This window comes from Nanorana parkeri, unplaced genomic scaffold, assembly GCF_000935625.1.
Source record: "Nanorana parkeri isolate BGI_ZX_2015 unplaced genomic scaffold, ASM93562v1 scaffold68, whole genome shotgun sequence".
NCBI lineage: Eukaryota > Metazoa > Chordata > Amphibia > Anura > Dicroglossidae > Nanorana > Nanorana parkeri.
In genome coordinates this window covers 2,158,983-2,177,743 of record NW_017306336.1, presented here as the reverse complement: position 1 = coordinate 2,177,743, position 18,761 = coordinate 2,158,983, and the positions used below count along the sequence as shown (strand labels likewise).

The window sequence follows — 18,761 nt, the reverse complement described above, 5'->3', positions numbered from 1 at the left end:
AGAACTGCCGTGCTCACTCAAAGAGAATCCCAAGTCCCTGCTCACAAGAGAATGACCAAAGACACATGGGAAAAAGGTATGTATATAAAAAAAAAATACAAGAATAAAGGGCATGGGATGCTTCAACAGGAAAGCAAGCGGCAGGGGAGGAGGTAGGCCCAACCTGGATTTTGGCTTTAACAGTATTTGTGTCCTTGGCAGTTTTTGGTGAGCATACCCCTGTCCTCGACTTATGAGTTCCTTTTCACTCTGTGTTAAGCCCCAGAAAATATTTTTACATCTGTATCATGACATTTCCTGTACACTTGAGTAGGTCCTCATTGCTTCCTTTCTTTTTTACATGATCTGATTGTAATTTCTTAAATGTAAATGACCTTCTCTGGTTTATACAATGTGTGTATCAAGTTTCACTCAGTTGGCTTTCTGTCATGTTCTAGAAAGCTGTGTTTCTGGAACATGCACATGTTATTTGAATTAAGAAACGGGAAGCAATTTATGATAGCATGCAATTGTTACCCTGTCATGTGGCATCACAAGACAACTATATAATGAAGTCTCTGAAGCACTTTAGCGGTCTATGGTCTGCAGACTAATTCTAAAGCTTTCCTAGCAGTGTTAAAGGAGAATAGTGATATAATAGGGAAGCTTGATGTTACTTTAAACTGGGCTTTTGCTATCAGTCCTGCGTGGTGTGCCCCTGCCATTTCGATGTTCTCTTCTCTCTTTTTCATCATTTTTTACCATCTTTAGATGGCACTATTTTGTATATATATTTTCTCGCACAGATGAGGGATTTCTCCCCGCCGGATCCTCTGACTTATGGGCTGTGGCCCACTGCGAGAATTGTTCTCCATCTTCAGGCTAGAGAATTGCACTCCTTGCACTGGGCCGCTGTCGTCCGTCGATCCGGTCATGTGCAAAAACCAAAACATACATGCGTATATGTGTAATTATAATTTCTTTGCTTCTTTTGTCATTATTTGTACATGGGAAGTGGTGCACTCCTCGCAATGGTTCCCGTCTTTTTTCCCCCATTCATCACCCCCCATCCCCTCCTTCCCTTTTGTCCTCCCTCCCCCCCGCAGATGGGATCCACTGTCTGGACTGCGCCGCGACCCATCAAAATCTAGTGCGGAAAATGTTTTCCCTTCCTTCTCTCCTTGGGCTATACTCATTGAAAGGAGGGCACATACGGAGTTGGTAGGGTCTAATAGTGGTCTCCATTATCATGCCATTCTGGTAGCTATTACACGCATTGTTGTTGCTGATCACCGTACAGTTTTGACAATTCCCTACGGTATCCTCCTTTTCGCTTTATGTTTATCCTGTGATATTACCACACACCTTTCCCGCATAGATTAGGGAGTTTTCTCCGTTGAGTCTATTTGCTTTAAGGGTTGGGGTGCACTTCGAACAGTGTTCTCCATCTCAAACCAGATGGACTCCATTGTTCGGACTGTACCGCTATTATGGGTTAAACCAGTTGGTATGGATGGTCATACTTATATGGATACATTTATATGTACTATTCTCTATAAAGAGATATTTTTCATAGAATCTTTTCACTCCCTTTGGGGGGTCTGTGGCGGACTCGATACAGTGGTTCCCACCCCCTCTTTCGATGGGATCCACTGACTGGACTTCGCGGCGACCCACTGGCATTGAGTGTGGGAAATGTTTCCTTCCCCCTTTCCCGCACCTTTGTCATATTCCAGCGATCTCTCCCTCACATATTTCTGTTACAGTTTCCATTTTATATTAACGAAAAATATATGCAATGTACAAATGTCTACTATTTATGGTTTCTTTGTCAACCTACCAATTTCGGTCCAATTTGTATCATCTGTAATAATCTATGGATTAAAATAAATACTATGAAAGTTTGATGATAGATATTAAATGTATATCATGAAATGTTTGATCTATATCCTCATATGTGACCAAAGAGCTATTATAAATGCAATTCATATGTGAAAGTTTTTTCGGTGGGACCCTTATTGGACTCCCAAATCCCTCCTTTTTTTCCTAGGAGAGGGTCCACCATTTGGACTGCTTTATACCTTCTTAAGATGTATTATGTGTGCATCCCACGCTCCCCTGTCTCTCCTTTTCCTTACTCTTATTCCCTCTCCTATCTTGATGCTCAGATATCTATTATTTTTCTTCCTCTTCTTCTTCTTTTTCTTTATCTCTTAATACATTCAGATGGGGACCCCGGCCCTAGTGATTGGCAGAAAGGGTGCTGGCCTCCACCAACTATAAACGACCCGTTAATGTGTTTCATTGACGTTACCATCCTCTAGAGCGCCAGTTCTTTTACCACGCTCCCCGGCGACTCGCACAGGGGGCGTTTCCTGGTTTGGACCAGGTGACGACGCAACGACGTCACCAGGGGAGCGCCGTTATTAGCACCCACGCGAGCCCCCAGCGCCAGTGTACAGCCTGAGAGGGCTGTATTGGCTGCTGGGGGCTCGATATCGAGAGAGGAACGGCTACCTTACGGCGCTGACCGACAACTTTTTGCATCCACTTCCAATCTTCTGCGAGCAGTGGTATGTACTTATTTCAATCACTATGTCCAGCAAGGACGATATGGTACAGCGGGTGGTTCCCACTGATACTCAGATTAGTTTTATGATTCCTTTTGAGGCCCCAAATGGTATCCTTTAATTTTTGTTTTGCTTCTCTAACAAGGTACCTCCGCCATCTCTTGATTGGGTCTGCCTCCACTGGGGTTTAGGGCCTCCATTTTTCCTTTCTCCTTCTCTCTTGTTCCTTCTCCCCCCTGCCTCATGCTTTTACTCTCTCACCGTCTGAGCCGGGTGGAACGACCGGGTCGCACACAGACTCCAAGGGTAGGTGATATATTTACATACATATATCCACCTGTTTACCATACCACTAGACAAGTTCAAGTGGCTGTGTTAGAAGTTCAATGATGTTTATATCTTCTATATATCTTTCTTAAATTGCATAGACAACTTCCCTCTCCATCTCCTGAAGAAGCGCTATTTAGCGCGAAACGTCGAGAAAATCAAGCTCTTCCATCACCCTTCCTTATACCAATCATGTCTTGTGTTCATGAATATTTTAATTATCATGTTTTTCAATCATGTTTCATTGCATAAGTTTCTGAATGTTATCTTTATATGAATGAACTTAACTAGTGTGGAGTGAGCTTATAGGGGAATCATGTTGTCAATTTATCAATTCTATTTACCTTTTAATCAAATAAAATAATTTTTTCTAAAAAATGTTTGGTTTGTAAGTTGTCAGTCGGCTGCCCAAAAAAAACCCAACTTTCCTAATTTTTTGATATACTTTAAAATGGTAAGCCATGAAAAAGCACTAAATGAAATATTGTAACTAGTGTGCTTGCAATGCGAACACATTGCCAGGCTAGATGCTAATAATACTTATCTATCTTTATTTAAGGAAACATTTATTTTTGTATTTTTATTAATCAACTTTTATTCCATTTCCATTATATATAACATATAACAAGCATCTACAATAATGAACAAATTCAGTCAAACACGATCATAAGCACAAAAAAAAAAAACCACATAGACCCCATGGCTCTCATTATATCTCCTAATTCAAAACACTTACAATCTTTCAATGAAATATACAGCAGCGCCTAGCTTTACACAAGATGTACCTCTCCTCTCCAAAATATATTGCTCTTTACGCTCTTTAACCTAATCATTAACATTATTTGCTCAACCATCAAGAGTCACCACCAAATATAAAAAACTCCCATACTTTACTATCGGGTCACCAGAAACTAGAAAGGTTATTTTTTTTAAAAGCAATATACACGTAAACTTTATCAGACCTTTTTTAACCAGTTGCCGCCCGCCCCTTAAAAAAAAAACGGACGGCACTGCTGCCTTAGCGGGTTGCCGTATCCAGACGGAGACATTAGGGGTCCTAGAGACCCCTAATGTCTCCATAAAGAGGACCTGTCAGTGTACCTGTGCTATTATATAGGTGGTTTGTTATCCCCCTATGCGATAACAATAACAAAAGAAGATGCTTCATCAGCTTCTTTTGAGGTCCCCAGGTGACATTAGGGGTCCTAGAGACCCCTAATGTCTCCATAAAGAGGACCTGTCAGTGTACCTGTGCTATTATATAGGTGGATTGTTATCCCCCTATGTGATAGCAATAACAATAAGTGTAAAAAATAAATATATAAATAAAAAAAAGTAAAACGAATAAAAGTCACATATAAAAAAAGTTTAAAAAAAAACCCAAAATGTTTAAGTCTCCCACCCCCACGTTTACGCACATATAAACGTAAGTACGCGTCCGGTGCACCAGCGCGCGAAAACCACAATTGCGTTACATATTGCCACGAACGTCGCAGTGAGAACAATCATTTTAGGGCCATCAATCACTGATAACACTAAACTGATGAGCGGTCAAAGCTTTTAAAGCGTCGACTATGGCCAATTTTGGGTATTATAGTTTTTTGAGGTTTCGTGCACGCAATTTTAAGGCTTGACATGTTTGGTGTCTTTTTAACCGACGTGACCCCTGTCTTTTATATTTTACCAAAAAATTGGGTAATAATAAATGTTTTATCATTTAATACAGGGGAAACTGTTTTTTTCAAACCATACCAATTAAATTGCCAAGGACTTTTTTTCAATTATTGAGATCTATCTTTGTTAAATATGTGTGGGGACGATCCTCTCCCTGCCTGCGGTATGACATTTTGGTTATGCATAGGCATGAGGGAGGGGTGGGGCTCCCACACATGGAACTATACCATATGGCTGCAGTTCTGAGACGCATGTTAGATTGGATTTATCAAAATAATACCAAATTATGGGTAGCAATCGAACAGGATGCTACTCCAATACCTTTATTTTTCGATCCCATGGGTGAACCCAGAGAGACGTCCGGTTAAGATTGCTGTTAATAAGAGATCTGCTGGTAATTTGGGATAAGGCAATTAGGTTCTTTAAAGTATCATCTTATGTGGGCCCCCTTACACCTATTTTAGGTAATCCAGATTTCTCCCCTGGCAGGAGATTATTAAGGTTTCTTAAGTGGACCAACGTGAAACCATTTCCAATTATTCAAGCATTAATGAAAAATGGCTTGAGGCCTCTATCAGATATAAGTACAGAGGATGTAGCAGGGGACGGTGGTTGCAATACTTGCAATTGAAATTCTAACCGTCCATATTATACTAGAATGTGGGAACGAGAACTAGGACATGAGATCTCAACAGAGGATTGGAATCGATCCTTTGCTTTAACATTTAGATCTAGTATCTTGAGTAAAGCTCAAGAACTAAATTATAAAATAATTCCAACATGGTACAGGTGCCCAACTACCCTGCATAGAATATACCCAGTTATATCTAAGCAATGCTGGAGGTGAGGCCACGAAGAGGGAAATATGCTACACATTTGGCGGTCATGTGAACAGATTAGACCATATTGGGAAACCATAGTTATTATATGTGAGAAGCTTATTGAAATAAACTGGTCAGTAAAACACCAGAAATAGCTTTGCCCTCAATTATACCGGGAGATATCCGCAAGGGTAAAAGAGGCCTAATGCAACATCTTTTAGTGGCAGCCAGAACAGTGATACCGCGGCACTGGATCTTCAGCATTGCCACAGATTAGAGAGTGGGTCGGCGAAGTTAATTTTATTATGAGGATGGAGGAAGTAACGTCAGCAATTCATATGAGATTAGGTGAAAGGAGTAGAAATATGTTGGAAAGAAAAAGTGAAAAATTATACAATCAGACATTGGTTTTTTGTTGTTGTTGGGAGGGGGGAGTGTTTGTTTTGGTATGAGATGACTGAGTCAAGGTAAATGGGAAATTAAAAATTCTGTAGCCTCCGGTTCCCTCCAATAGACAGTAAGGGGAAATTAAGCAAATGGAAATGGCAAAGTGAGGGAATTCAGGGGGTGATATTAACGTATGTATGTAAGAATTATATATATAATGTGGGACGTTGTAAGTTGTGGTGACGATGAGAAGTGAAACTTGTATGTAAATGAGATATGTGTATGTTGATGCCTTCTTATATACTTTTTTAATGTATGAATATTTTGTATAAACTATAAAAAGTTATTAAACAAAACAATTAACAGGATAAGTATCTGTTCAAATTAAGGGAATCCAAAAATTCTAACCATGCATTTCATATATTACAAAAGTCAAAATCTACCTCTTTTCTTCTAGCTAAGACCTCTTCCATCTGCATTAACGAATTTACTTTGGATATCAAATCCTTAATAGTAGGAGCCACATTTATCTTCTAAAGCCTAGGCATAAAGGCCCGCCCCACTGGAAAAAAAAAAACAAACCCGGGATCAGCAAGAGCAAAGCTGCTTCCTGAGTTTCTAAACATTGTCTTCCCAGGACCACAGCAGAAATCTAAAAAATAGCATGCCAATAAAGGCGCACCCGGAGACACTCCCACCAAATGTGGAGCATCGTGCCCTGTCCATCACCACATCACCAGCATTTACTGGATATCAATTAACAAAACTTGGCTACCATAGCTGGGCATCTGTACCACCTTGTCAGGATCTTATAATTACACTCCTGCTGTCCACGCTGGCTTTAAAAGTTAAACAGAAAGCCTTATCCCACTCTGAATCCTCTATTGAGTAACCTAGCTCTCTCTCCCAATCCCTCACAAAAAAGAATGTGTTGGATACACACTCAGCAAAAGTAAGTTATATAATCTAGATAATCATATGTGACCATTCCTTGCCCTTTAAACATAGATCTTCTATTGGGGTCAACATTCATGTCAGTGATCCAGCCTTTGATAATTGTAAAACAAATGCTTGAGTTGGAGATACTGTAGCCACCTGAACATTTCATGTTCTTCCTGAATAGTCAGTTCTATAACTGGTTTAAGCCCACATGAGTGCAGACCCTTTAAAATTGGTCAAAGTGCTTCAGCGCTCCAACAAAGAAATCGGGAACACTTCATGCCTGCTGGAAATTCAACATTACTGAATACCGGGGTCATTGGGCCTCTATATGAGGACACCTTGTGTTTGCACCACCCAATCCCATACCTGTCATACAATGTTCACTAAGGTAGGTAAATTATTTGAAGATGCTCTCAAGGGTGGTACTGTCCATGGCAAGGCCGTTAGAGGGGCAGATCTTTCTTAATAGATACCTAAAGTTTCAAGTGGTCCCTGGTAAACCATTCTACCATTTGGCTTAAAACCGCCGCCATATAATAGAATGTTTTTTAGTTAGAGGGAGGAATATGTGTCCTGTTCTTTGCTATCTTCATTCATTTTGGCGGAGATTGACACTGTCATTAGATTAAAAAGTTAAAAACAAACAGTCAGATTCTTGCATCTCCTTGCTGTGGCTCCACAGCCTGGCTCCTGCATCATTAGTTCAGCATTAGAATTAGCATTACGGGCTCCCCTGGATTGGAACTATGCTGTATTTATCTAGTAACAAAGGGTTAATCTTTATTACTGGATCTCAAACATATCAATACCCAACTAATGCAGTTATGTCCTTATTATAGTTTTTAATACAGCTTTTGTACAAACTTTCTGTAATCTTGTGCACGTTGCCATTCAGGATTCGAGAGGTAGGGACAGTGTTCTGCACAGAGCATATGTTGACAGGGAACATGCTAACAGGAGGAGAAACAGATTGAGCTAAGTGATGACTTCAGCTTGTGCTGCTGCTCCTTCATTGTCCAATCCGCAGAGTGGGTTCTTGACAAGTTGCTCTACTACTGCAGTGCAGTTCAGGGATTTGGCTATGCTGTGTGGCTGAAATGCTTGGATCACAAGACAGGATGAATTGCCAATCCTTTGGCAGGTATAACATTTCCTATAATTGAACTTTATTTGTGTGATAAGTGGCTTGCCTGGAGTCAAGCTTTAGTTGTATCACTGTTTTTACAAACCAAAAGAACCTTCCTCATAGCAGCCTTAGTCTGTCCCGGGCAATGAACTGCCTGTCTCATTTACCAAATACAAACAGAGTTGTCTGAAAATGTTTATGTGCATGTGTAACAACTGATTTATCATAACACAGGTTTAAGAGTCTGTTGAAGCTGAAAGGCATTTGCAGAGAGCAAAGATAAGATATAATGTGAAATCTGTCTGTCTTAAGAACTGTGTGATGAAAGATTGGGCAAACTGACAGAAAACACTGTCCCCATGTGTGTACAGATCTGCTATTATATCTGATACTGTGCATGAAACAAACAGCACTGTGTCAGTGCTTAAGATATTTGTCTATAATCATTTTTTTGAGTAAATTTGAAAAATAATTGATGTGCTAAACATTCTGAGTGAACAATGTTTTTTTTTCATTTATGAGTTCAGTGCAAATTACAGTTGGTGGCTCAGCTCCCATGGCTCCTTCAATGCTTCTCAATATATTCCAGCTGTGGCAAAAGGATATCTAAAAGGGGAATACATATAGATGAGATGATTGCATATCTATACAACTAATGTGTATCCATTCCATTTGATCACACTCAGTTACCAGTAGGATGAAAAGGAAATCATAATTTTTGTTGTGAGACAATACGTTTATTATCATGGAAAAACAACTTTGCAATATATGCATGTTATAAACCTCTATTCCACCTGTATACTTTATTCTACCTTCTGTAAATATATACATGTTTTTCCCATGAAAATCATTACATAATCAAGTCAAAAAATTCCTTTCTATTCTTTTAGGTGAAGTTGGACTATGAGCAGCTTCGAGAAACCCTCATTATAGTCACCAAAGAAAGAGATTTGGCTGTGAAGGAGAAGTACCAGCTCCAAGCCAAACTGGAGAACCTAGAGCAGGTCCTAACGGTGAGATCATGTTGTGTTACTTAGATGTGATTGTTCTGACTAATGTTATCAAATCTGATGAGCTCACTGATGGGTATGAGCTACTTTATTGGCATGAACCAGGACTCAGTCTGGATTGTGCCATTTTGCCGAAATGTGAATAGCTGCAAAACGTTTGTGCCATTTTCCATCCTGGGGACCTTTCACTTTCTCTCCCATGCTGCCTTGCACGCCCTTCCAAAATCCCTTGTGTCTGCTTGCCTTTTGCACAGCCGTCAAGCAGGGATGTATATTCAGTACAGTAATGTATTGTGGGGTACAACAATCAGCATTTCCAGAGAGCTCTGGTGCTGGAAACTTCTTATCAGTGCCGTTTGTGTGCATAGTGGGCTATTCTTAGTCTCAGTGCTAAAAAGTCATAATCACATCATCTCAATCATCCTCATTCATTGCAGTGGTATACTGTACAGTGCTAATTGCCAGTGTTTACTGCTGTCAATAATAATTCTCACTTCTCACTCAGTATGCTATAAGCAAGTACAGTATTATTTCCACATAACTACACAAGCACAGCCAAACAGCTGAGTTAAGTAGAGTCATTTTGAGGGCTAGAGCTCAAGAGAACCTGTAATTTGCCCATATAAAGAAAAACATAATGTTTGCTTAATAAGAGGCATCATCAGCAGCTTGAAATTACCTTCCCTGTACTGCTCTCACCCTGCTCTAAAGCCAGATCCAGAGGAGAACCTGGTACGTCTACTCTTCTAGGTATGGTGCACTCATTATATTTTCCCCTGCCTCCAATATTTTAGAGGCCAATAATCTGAGCAATGAGCTTGAATGCTGTCCCATGGGTGTGGGGAGGTTGGGTGGTGGTTTTAGTCTTAGTTTATATAATCCTGTTCAAGTTTTAATTTTTAGACAGTAACCAGAGGACTAGTTGCAGAATAGAGAGGTGAAGAGATGGTTAGCTCTAACTGCTTACTTCTTATACCAGAAACCTATTACTCTGGTAGAGGCAAAGTACAGGTTCACTTTAGTTAAAAGTGGTAGGGACAATGTTAGAAATGTTTTGAGCTCGATCTATGTGTGCAACAGCAAGCATGGACATGAAATAATCCATCTCCCTAATTTTAATTAGAATGTGAGCAGGCTTTCACATATACTTGATAAAGAAAAGCGAGTACATTTTTGCAGTGTCTTTCTTTATCTATGTACTAAGAGATGTGACAGAAGCCTCCTTCTGACTACTGCACCGCCTGTATTTTTCTTCTTTTAAAAAAAAAAATTTTGGTCAAATAATTGTTTGTCTTATTATAGCTAGGCCAACCATGTATTTCTCAGAAAATAGTTAAAAAGATCTCTATAAAATATACATAGGTAGAAGCAGATAACATTATAAAAGCACGCAGGACATGCTCTAGTAATTACACTGTATTTGTTGTGTTAAAGGTTCTCATGATTCCCTATTGAGCAAATGACGTTAGCAATAAATTATATATGATCCTTGAAGAAAACTAAAGGCAGGTGGAATTAATGACAGCAACGTGTACAGCATGAAAAGGGAATGGGGAAAGTCAGAGGCGAATATTTTTATTTAATTATTGCAGGTATTTATATAATGTCAACAACTTATGCAGAGCTTTACATTATACATTCCCATCACTACCTGCCCTCAACAAAATTACAATCTAAGGTCCCTAGCTTGCATGCAGACACAATTAAGACCGGAGCCAATTAACCATAGGATACATGATTTAGACAGGAGCCAATGCAAACACAATTTAGACAGGAGCCATTTAACCTACCAGCATGACTTTGGAGTGTGGGAGGCAACCAGAATACCTCAAGAAAAACCACACACACAGGAAGAACATGCACACTCCATGCAGTACACCTCTCAGGAACCCTCAGCCCTGATGCAAGCAGTTGGCTGGCTCTTGGGAGGTGTTATACAAGTATCAAAATGCCTTGATGGTTGGATATCAGTCTGGAAAAGTGGGTGCTCCAAGGCAGACTATATTTGCATAACTTCCTAGGTAACACCCACATAAAATGCAGAGCCTCCATGACTGAAAGAACTGAAATCCTGAAAGGGGGCAGGTCAGAGGCAGTAAGGTTGGGGAGGAAAGAGCTAGATAATGTTGATATCCTCATCTATGAAATTAGGCAAGCTCTATCTAACTGGCTGCAGCTTCTAATGTACACTGTGATAAGTTTATAGTGTGCACTGAAAGCAGAGTAAGCAATTTCAGTATGGGAAAGTAATCTGTACAACTATGCAACACTAAAGATAAGGGTGGAGTTCAGCCTTAACTCTATTTGGGATAACAGATATTAAAGCATATAGAGTGTTACATGGTGTTCATTAAAAAGCACTTATAAGACCACTTATTTTTGGGAGTTAGTCCGGTTCTTGCACAAATTCCTTTACAGAAGCTTTGCTGTTACAGAGCAAACTGTACTCCTGTGCTAATCAGATTACGTGAGCAAAGATTCATTTAATATAGACATGGTGAGTGAGTGTTCACATAATGTAGCCATAGAAAGTTATCATCTGACCAAGAGAGGTGGTGTAGCTATAGCGTAGAAGGGGTCCAAGGACAGAGCCTTGTGGAGCCCTTGCAAAAAGAAGAAGAGAAGAAGAGGAGATAGTAGGTTGAGATTGTAGGTGACACTAAACAAGTGGTAGGAGGAGCGCCAAAAAACAGCAGAGTCTTGAAGGCCAAGGAAGAGGAGATTGTAGGTTGAGATTGTAGGTGACACTAAACAAGTGGTAGGAGGAGCGCCAAAAAACAGCAGAGTTTTGAAGGCCAAGGAAGTAGAGTTTTCTGGAGAAAGTAGAAAATATTATTGAGCCCCCAAAGGGCAAGACACCACACCAATAATATACAAATTCAACAACACAATATAAAAAATCTGGTGCTTTTAAGGTGTCGAAATCAGGGATGAAAAACATAAAGTTGTGTTTTTCATCGCTGATATCTGAAAAGCCCAGATTTTTTTATATTATGTTTTTGATCTGGAGAAAGTAAGGTAGCCAGGCAGAGAAGTCATCAAGGAAGCATGACATTGGTTTATGAAGAGTGATAAATCAAGGCAATCCTTAAAGACCTAAAAGTCTAATACTGGCATAGCGCCTTCTTCCCCATAATTTGATCTTAATTTATAGGACTATGGGTGTTTGCCAGTTAATCAATTAAGAACTGATAAGAGACAAATGGATGAAAGAGCAAACTTTCACACTTACACAGGCCACTGATACAGGCCAGTGTCATAAAGATAACACCAGTTCTCTGATTAAACAAGGAAGGTAAATTTATCTAGATAATATGAAAATAAGTTTAACTGTTGCAGGTAAAAACAGTGTACCAGAATTATAGCAGGTTGCAAGATGAGAGTTTTAGACAGACAGGCAGACAGCAAATGCTTATATCAGTGTACTTGTTTTATAAGTGAACACACTTTTATGTGTTAACAAATGTCAATTTTGACATTCTTACGGAATCTGCAAAATATAACTCTTAGCTTTACATCAGGACATGTTAAATGATTTTATTATAAGTTTCTTTGTATAATAAAGAGGTTATTTCAATAATATAAATACAAAGATAAAACAGCTTGAATTAATAGTACTGTGATTAGCTTCCTTTTACAGCAAATGTAGAACGTTTTCGACCAAATGATCATATGCCTAAAAGAACCTTACCGATCAGATTAAACCTTATAGTAAAGAACCTAAACTAAGCATAGTTGGATGCCAGCCACCTTGATGTAACGAGGCATAGTTTAAAATAATAACCAACCAATGCACATCAGATCTCAGAAAGAAATGAAAGAAAAACAAACAAGGACTGGGCAGGCAGAGTAGGGGAACTAGTACTCCACCGAGTCCTAACTGCACTTCCTCCTATTACCTTCCTATACTTTTGTTTGCTACGATGTTTTACTGAATACCATGCCCACGTTTATTTTTTATTATAATTGCATAATATACTATTACATAATTAAATCTATAGTGAGCACATACAAAGCAGTTAAAGTGCAACTTTAAAAGGGGGCAAGGGGATGAAGTTTAAGACTAAATACAAATATCCCCTGCTGCATCATTGAAGGTGTTAGTTGTTACTACCATACTGTTCGTGTTTACTGTAGAGAGGATTGAGCTGGCGTCAAACAATGTGACATGAATAAGCGTGAATGAAAATCAGAAGAATCAGATGTAGATGTAGTAATGCACTGAATACTGTAAATTAGACTGAACTTATGAAACTTGAAATCTTTTCAAACTGAGCATGTACCAGACAATAGGAACTTTACGTATGTATTGCATTGACAGCCCAGTCTGATATAAATCACTACATAATACTATCCCACTTGGGAGAACCTTTGCATGAAATCCAGGGCACCACATCTTGACTGTTTTTGTTCCAGGTGCTGAATTTCTACCTTATATAAAGGAAACACAGCCAACGTAATACAGTTTACAAGCTCAAATTTATTCCCACACAGGATTATCCCTAGGAGTGCCTTGCATCAATCATTGGTCCAAAGGGCTTCCTAAGCATATGAAAAACTGCCGAGCTTGTCAGTTATTCCTTTACATTCCGGTAAAAGAATAACTGGGTCCACTGAGCTTGGAAGCTGCCAGTGCACTATAAAGTAAATATGCAGCTGTAAAGTTAGCTTAGTGTTAAGTATTAGTTTAAGAGTTAGATGTGCTTAATAGTAGGGTCAGGGTCTAGGGAGTTTAGTTTATATTAGGGAGCTACCATTTGTTATCCTATCCTTCTGAAAATGGTAGTTGCAGCATGTTGCACTCTCATGCACAGCACCACTTATTTTGGCAGAAGGAGGATCAGCGCTGGATGCCAATCAGCTGTGCTTCATGCAAATACAATAGTACACCTTCTCTGCCCAGTCAAAAGGCTGGCTGCAGGGTGATGTCAGCAGTTTATTACTTAATTTTATGAGAAAATGTCATCCTGATGACATGCAACTGCTCCTTATGTATGTTGTGTGTATTTAGATGTTTGCCTGAAGTTCGGCTTTAAACGTTCTGTTGGGGGAATTAATGAGATTCTGATGCTGGCATCATTCAACACTGGATAGTTAGCCTTTGGCACTGACAATCTCAGTGCAGTAGATATAAATATGTAAACAAGGGGTAAAGTTTACAGAATGGAGGGTTAATGTTAGGGTCATGTGACATTAACAAGATCCTGCTAGTGACAGAATTGCCAAGACTCAACACTACCTTGCTGGTTGAACCATTGAGATGTAGCTTTATTACTCCTCCATCACTGGCAAAATTCTGCAGTGTTCCGACCAGCAAGAGTGCAACGCGAGGTGAAAAATCTTTTTTGCAGTCCTGTTACTGTTGATTTGCATGATTGGCATGATTGGCAGGGTTGCTAATGTAGAAGAGGAGTCACCAGCACTCCATAGATGTGTAATAATCAGCTTAGATTTATTCACAATATATCACATAAGCAAATGATCCAACATTTTGTAACACAGTGATGCTATGGAGTGCTGGTGACTTCTCTTCTACTTGTGCATTCTCTTCACAGTGCCATCTGTTGCTGTCACTACAAGCACCTCTTTATCATTTTGGTCTCAATGGCTGTAAGAGTGTGGCTTAGAACTTCGATCACTTTAGGGATCGCTAATGTGACATGTCCCTTATGCCCACTAGGGGATGGGGTCAGTGTAAGGGTGTGCCCCTGTTTTTGCTGGTAGCTCTCTGACTAAATCTAACAGTGCCGGAGCTAAAAGCTAATTTATTGAGAGTCAGGGGAGCTTCACAATTTTCACATGTTCTTGGTGCCAATCACTATTAGCAACAACGACTAATACTTCAGTGGTAAGGGTCTTTCATTAAGGCAATGCAGACTTGCTTTGATTTGTAGTGAGATAACAATTACAGGGTTATTCACAAAAGGGTGAAGAGCTTGGAGAAGGCGGAAGAAGTGACAATCTAGGTCAAAATAGTTGATTTGGAAAAATTCTCTAATTCAGCTCACTTTCCAGTTCAGCTATGTTGTCCTAGATTGTTCACTTCTCCTGCCTTCTCCAAACCCTTCACCCTTTTGTGAATAACCCTGTTAATTTACTTGTTTGTATAACCATGTTTTTTCTCAATTCTCATAATCATATTTGTGTTATGGGGTTTTTGTGTGGCTTCCAGTAATGCAACAGTTAAGTGTATGCACTGTTATCAATGAAGAACTTGATATCCTGCCGGAGAAGAATTCTTAATCTATAAGTCATTGGAGTTGCTTGGAGTTCATGCTATGAGCTGCAGGTATTTCCTTGATGGTACATCTTTCATAACCTACATTCACTGGTTGTCGTGGTGACTAGTTTGAGGAGTAATCAAGATGCAGCTCATGCTGGCTTCTCAGGAAAGACTTGCAGATTATAAAGCATTATTAAAATAAGTATTGATGATTCACTACATAGCTTGCCCAGTGTTACTCACATCTTCAGTTTTCCAAGTTGACATTTTGTTTGGGGTTAGGGAGATGCATGCCACTTGTGTACCATATAATCAATTAGAAAAAAAATGTATTTACATTTTTGTATGATCAGTACTGACCATCAGTCGCATTAATATCTACAGCTAACACAATTTAGTAATGAGATGACATAAAGACTCGATTGCATGTTGTGAATATCCTGGGGAAAATCAATAACATTTTTACAGCAGAAAATAATGCAAACGGAGTGTGAAGAAGAAACCCCTTTTGTGTGAAATGTCTTCATTCAACAATCAAGGCATACCTATGTGCTGCATACAAAAGGAGAGAGCAATTTCTGTAGAAGATCAGTTTGACCGACTTGTGGCATAGACATTTTATAAGAGAGAGGGGCTTAAAGTGTATTTTCACATTTGCAGCCAAAGTGGAAAACAACTATAGTATATTTGTTTTATGTTCCCATAGCATATCTAAAAAACATTTTACTTGGTCTTATTCTGAAAACTTCCAAACTTAAGTTTTTTCCATTCTCTCTAATTTCAAGGAGGGTCTTGAGCTGGGTGGGAACATAATATTTAATTAATGTAACCCTGTCTGCACTGTGCCTTAACATCTCGTTATCAGTTGTAACCTAGATTTGAACACTGTGGGGTCTATTCACGAAGCTGCCGAAGGATCTGGCCGTAGCTTCGGCCGATCCTTCGGCTAGCTTCGGCCCCAGGACCCCTTTGGTTCAGTAGAACCGAAGGGGTGCTGTACGGGCTATTCACAATAGCCCGTACAGCTCCCGATCATGGGCGAGCGGCTCAGCCGAGCCGAACGCATATGCATCGGCTCGGCTGAGCCTCAGCGTCCCTGGTTACCTGCTAACCAGGGACACTGATCTCCAAACAGCAAACTCTCTCCCGCTCCCGGCCGCCAAGGAGAGAAACACCGCTGAGTCTTTTTTTCTTTATTCAGACACGATCGATGTCAGAATAGAAAAAAACAACAAAAACGATTTTTCCCATTGAAAAGCATTGGGACATTACTATTGGCTATTTCAATTTGCAATAGCCAATAGTAAACTAGCATTGTACCCGCCCTCTGCTGCAGTTCCCCATCAGGTCCATCAGCTGAGGGCGGGAACAATGCTAGTTTACTATTGGCTATTGCAAATTGAAATAGCCAATAGTAATGTCCCAATGCTTTTTAATGGGAACATTTCTTTTTCTTTTTTTTTCTATTCTGACATCGACCGTGTCAGAATAAAGAAAAAAAAAGACACATCAGTGCTTCTCTCCTGGGCGGCCGGGAGCGTTTTTTTCTTTTTTTTGACAGCAGCAGAGCCGCCGAACAATAGGAAACTATTGGGCGGAGCTAGCTGTCACTGCTAGCTCCGCACAATCTATTCTGCTCGGTACCTCCGTTCTTGTTCTGCATCCCAGGATGGACAGCAAAAACAAGCTGTAAAATAAAATCGTCTTCATAATATGATCACATATAAAAAAAATGAACAAAACAACATATCAGAGAGCAATCTGGCAAAATCAAATCTCGTGGAAAAAAACATATAAGAAAAAAAAAACAACATCTATTAGAGGAACTTGCTAGCGTGGAATAATGAACTTTTCTGCAGGATAAAGCAGAGGAAGCATTACGGTAGAATAAGCAAGAATTTTATATCCATTTTGACAAGCCCAACTGAATGCTGGCAAAAAGCTTAAACAGATTACTGCGGGTAATGATATTCATGTAATCAAATGTGGGAACTTTTTTTTCAGACAGTTGACCCTTCTCATATATTTATTATATAAAATGAGTTTAATTAATAAAGAATCTTTACATAAACCTGGTTTTAAGCAGAATATCTCAGAGGTGGCACTGCTTTGCCATATGAAGTTTACCCTGCATTTGTTAATTTGATTTGAACATACTAAATTTGTCCATAACCTTTGAAGAAATTTCTGCAAGTAATAAAAAATGAATACCAGATCAAGCTGCAGGCCTAGATGACCTTAGCAGTAAGATTAAAAAAAACTCAGGATACATAAATTAGCCTCCTTTGTAATAGATTATTGCAGGGCGATGTCATACCCTCTGAGCTACTGCAATCTCCCATAATTGTGGTTCCAATCATAGACATTATTACACTTATGTAAATAATTACAGACCAATATTAGTTACAAACAATAGAGCAGTTTTCTCTATTCTGTCAGTTAGGCCTTGTTAACACCAAGCGCGGAGTAGGTGCAGAGCAGAGCAGTTGCAGACCGTATCAAAACTGCGTCCAATGTATTCCAATGGTATTTTTTGCTCCAGTTCACATCGCAGCGTGCAGTTCCAGAGCAGGTGAAAAAATTGTAGCAAGCCCTATTTTACCTGCTCTGGAACGCATGCAAATGCATCAAAAATGCATGCAGATGCCTGGAACGCACTGAAAGCCCATGTTAAACTTATATATATATATATATTTAAAAAAAATTGTTACCAAAAACAGCCCGGAACGCAGCAAAAGTGCAGCACAACCCACTGCACTGCATGTGCAGAAACATGAGCGGATCTGCTCTGCATTTGGTGTGAACAAGGCCTAGCCTTATATAACCTGAAATAATTCTTTCAAATCGGCCGGAGGGCTCATCACTGGCCAGCTGCATGAGGTGTTTAATATTATTGATGGTCCCAATGCTTCTATGAGTCCAATGGTATCAGCTGATATTAAAAAAAAAAAAGTTTTTAATGCAATCACATATCTGCCTCTAATTGTGGAATGAGTTGTCACAGATGCTCTGGGAGTACTACATAGTATTACACCTACTACATAGTATTTATGCCTACAGAGACTTTATTTTATTTATTTGATTCCCCCATTTCCTATTAAGATCTTCCCTAGCAAAATTACTATTTGCAGTGGCATAACCATTGTGGCATTAAAACTATCTCAGCAGCAGCTACACCTACAGTGCTGCTGTTTGTTTATTTCTTCCCATTTCAGCTGAGTGCAGTAGCATGCCTACCCTAGTGATCTGCATGTACATCTATGGGCTGCCCATACATTAGACCATAAGGCAAACCAATGGACGTCTATTCAGCTGAGCAGAACAGGTGCACTATTGCTTTCTCAGCCAGCTGAGTCTGCTGGTTGCTGAAATGGAGCCTCTGAACACCTGCTTTTTTTTTATCAACCCTAGATGTTGGGCGAGGCTTAAGGTGCCCAAACACCTTACGATTATCGTACGATAATCGTATGCGATCGACTTTTCGTACGACAATCGTAACGTGTGAATAGAGTGCCCGACCGATAGTACTGTACAATCGTACGACTTTTGAGGGTCAAGCATGTTTTAAAACTTTGATCGATCGTACGATGTTCGCATGGTTGGTGGCGTTTCCGTCCGTCAAAAGTCGTACAATTAACACTGCGCATGCGCAAACGAAAATAATTGCGGTCAATTACCGCAAGTCGTCCAGGTGTTTTTTTT

At 39.6% G+C, this 18,761-nt stretch overlaps 1 protein-coding gene across 3 annotated transcripts in view; it reads left to right on the top strand.

Annotated features, from left to right (window-relative positions):
• The window catches only part of RIMBP2 (RIMS binding protein 2), a 250,479-nt gene that overhangs the window by 148,018 nt on the left and 83,700 nt on the right, over positions 1-18,761 (top strand). For all 3 annotated transcript variants that reach the window (XM_018576485.1, XM_018576484.1, XM_018576486.1), the window contains one exon: positions 8,717-8,839. In XM_018576485.1, coding sequence (XP_018431987.1) covers positions 8,717-8,839 — 123 coding nt within the window. The remainder of the gene's footprint in view (positions 1-8,716; positions 8,840-18,761) is intronic.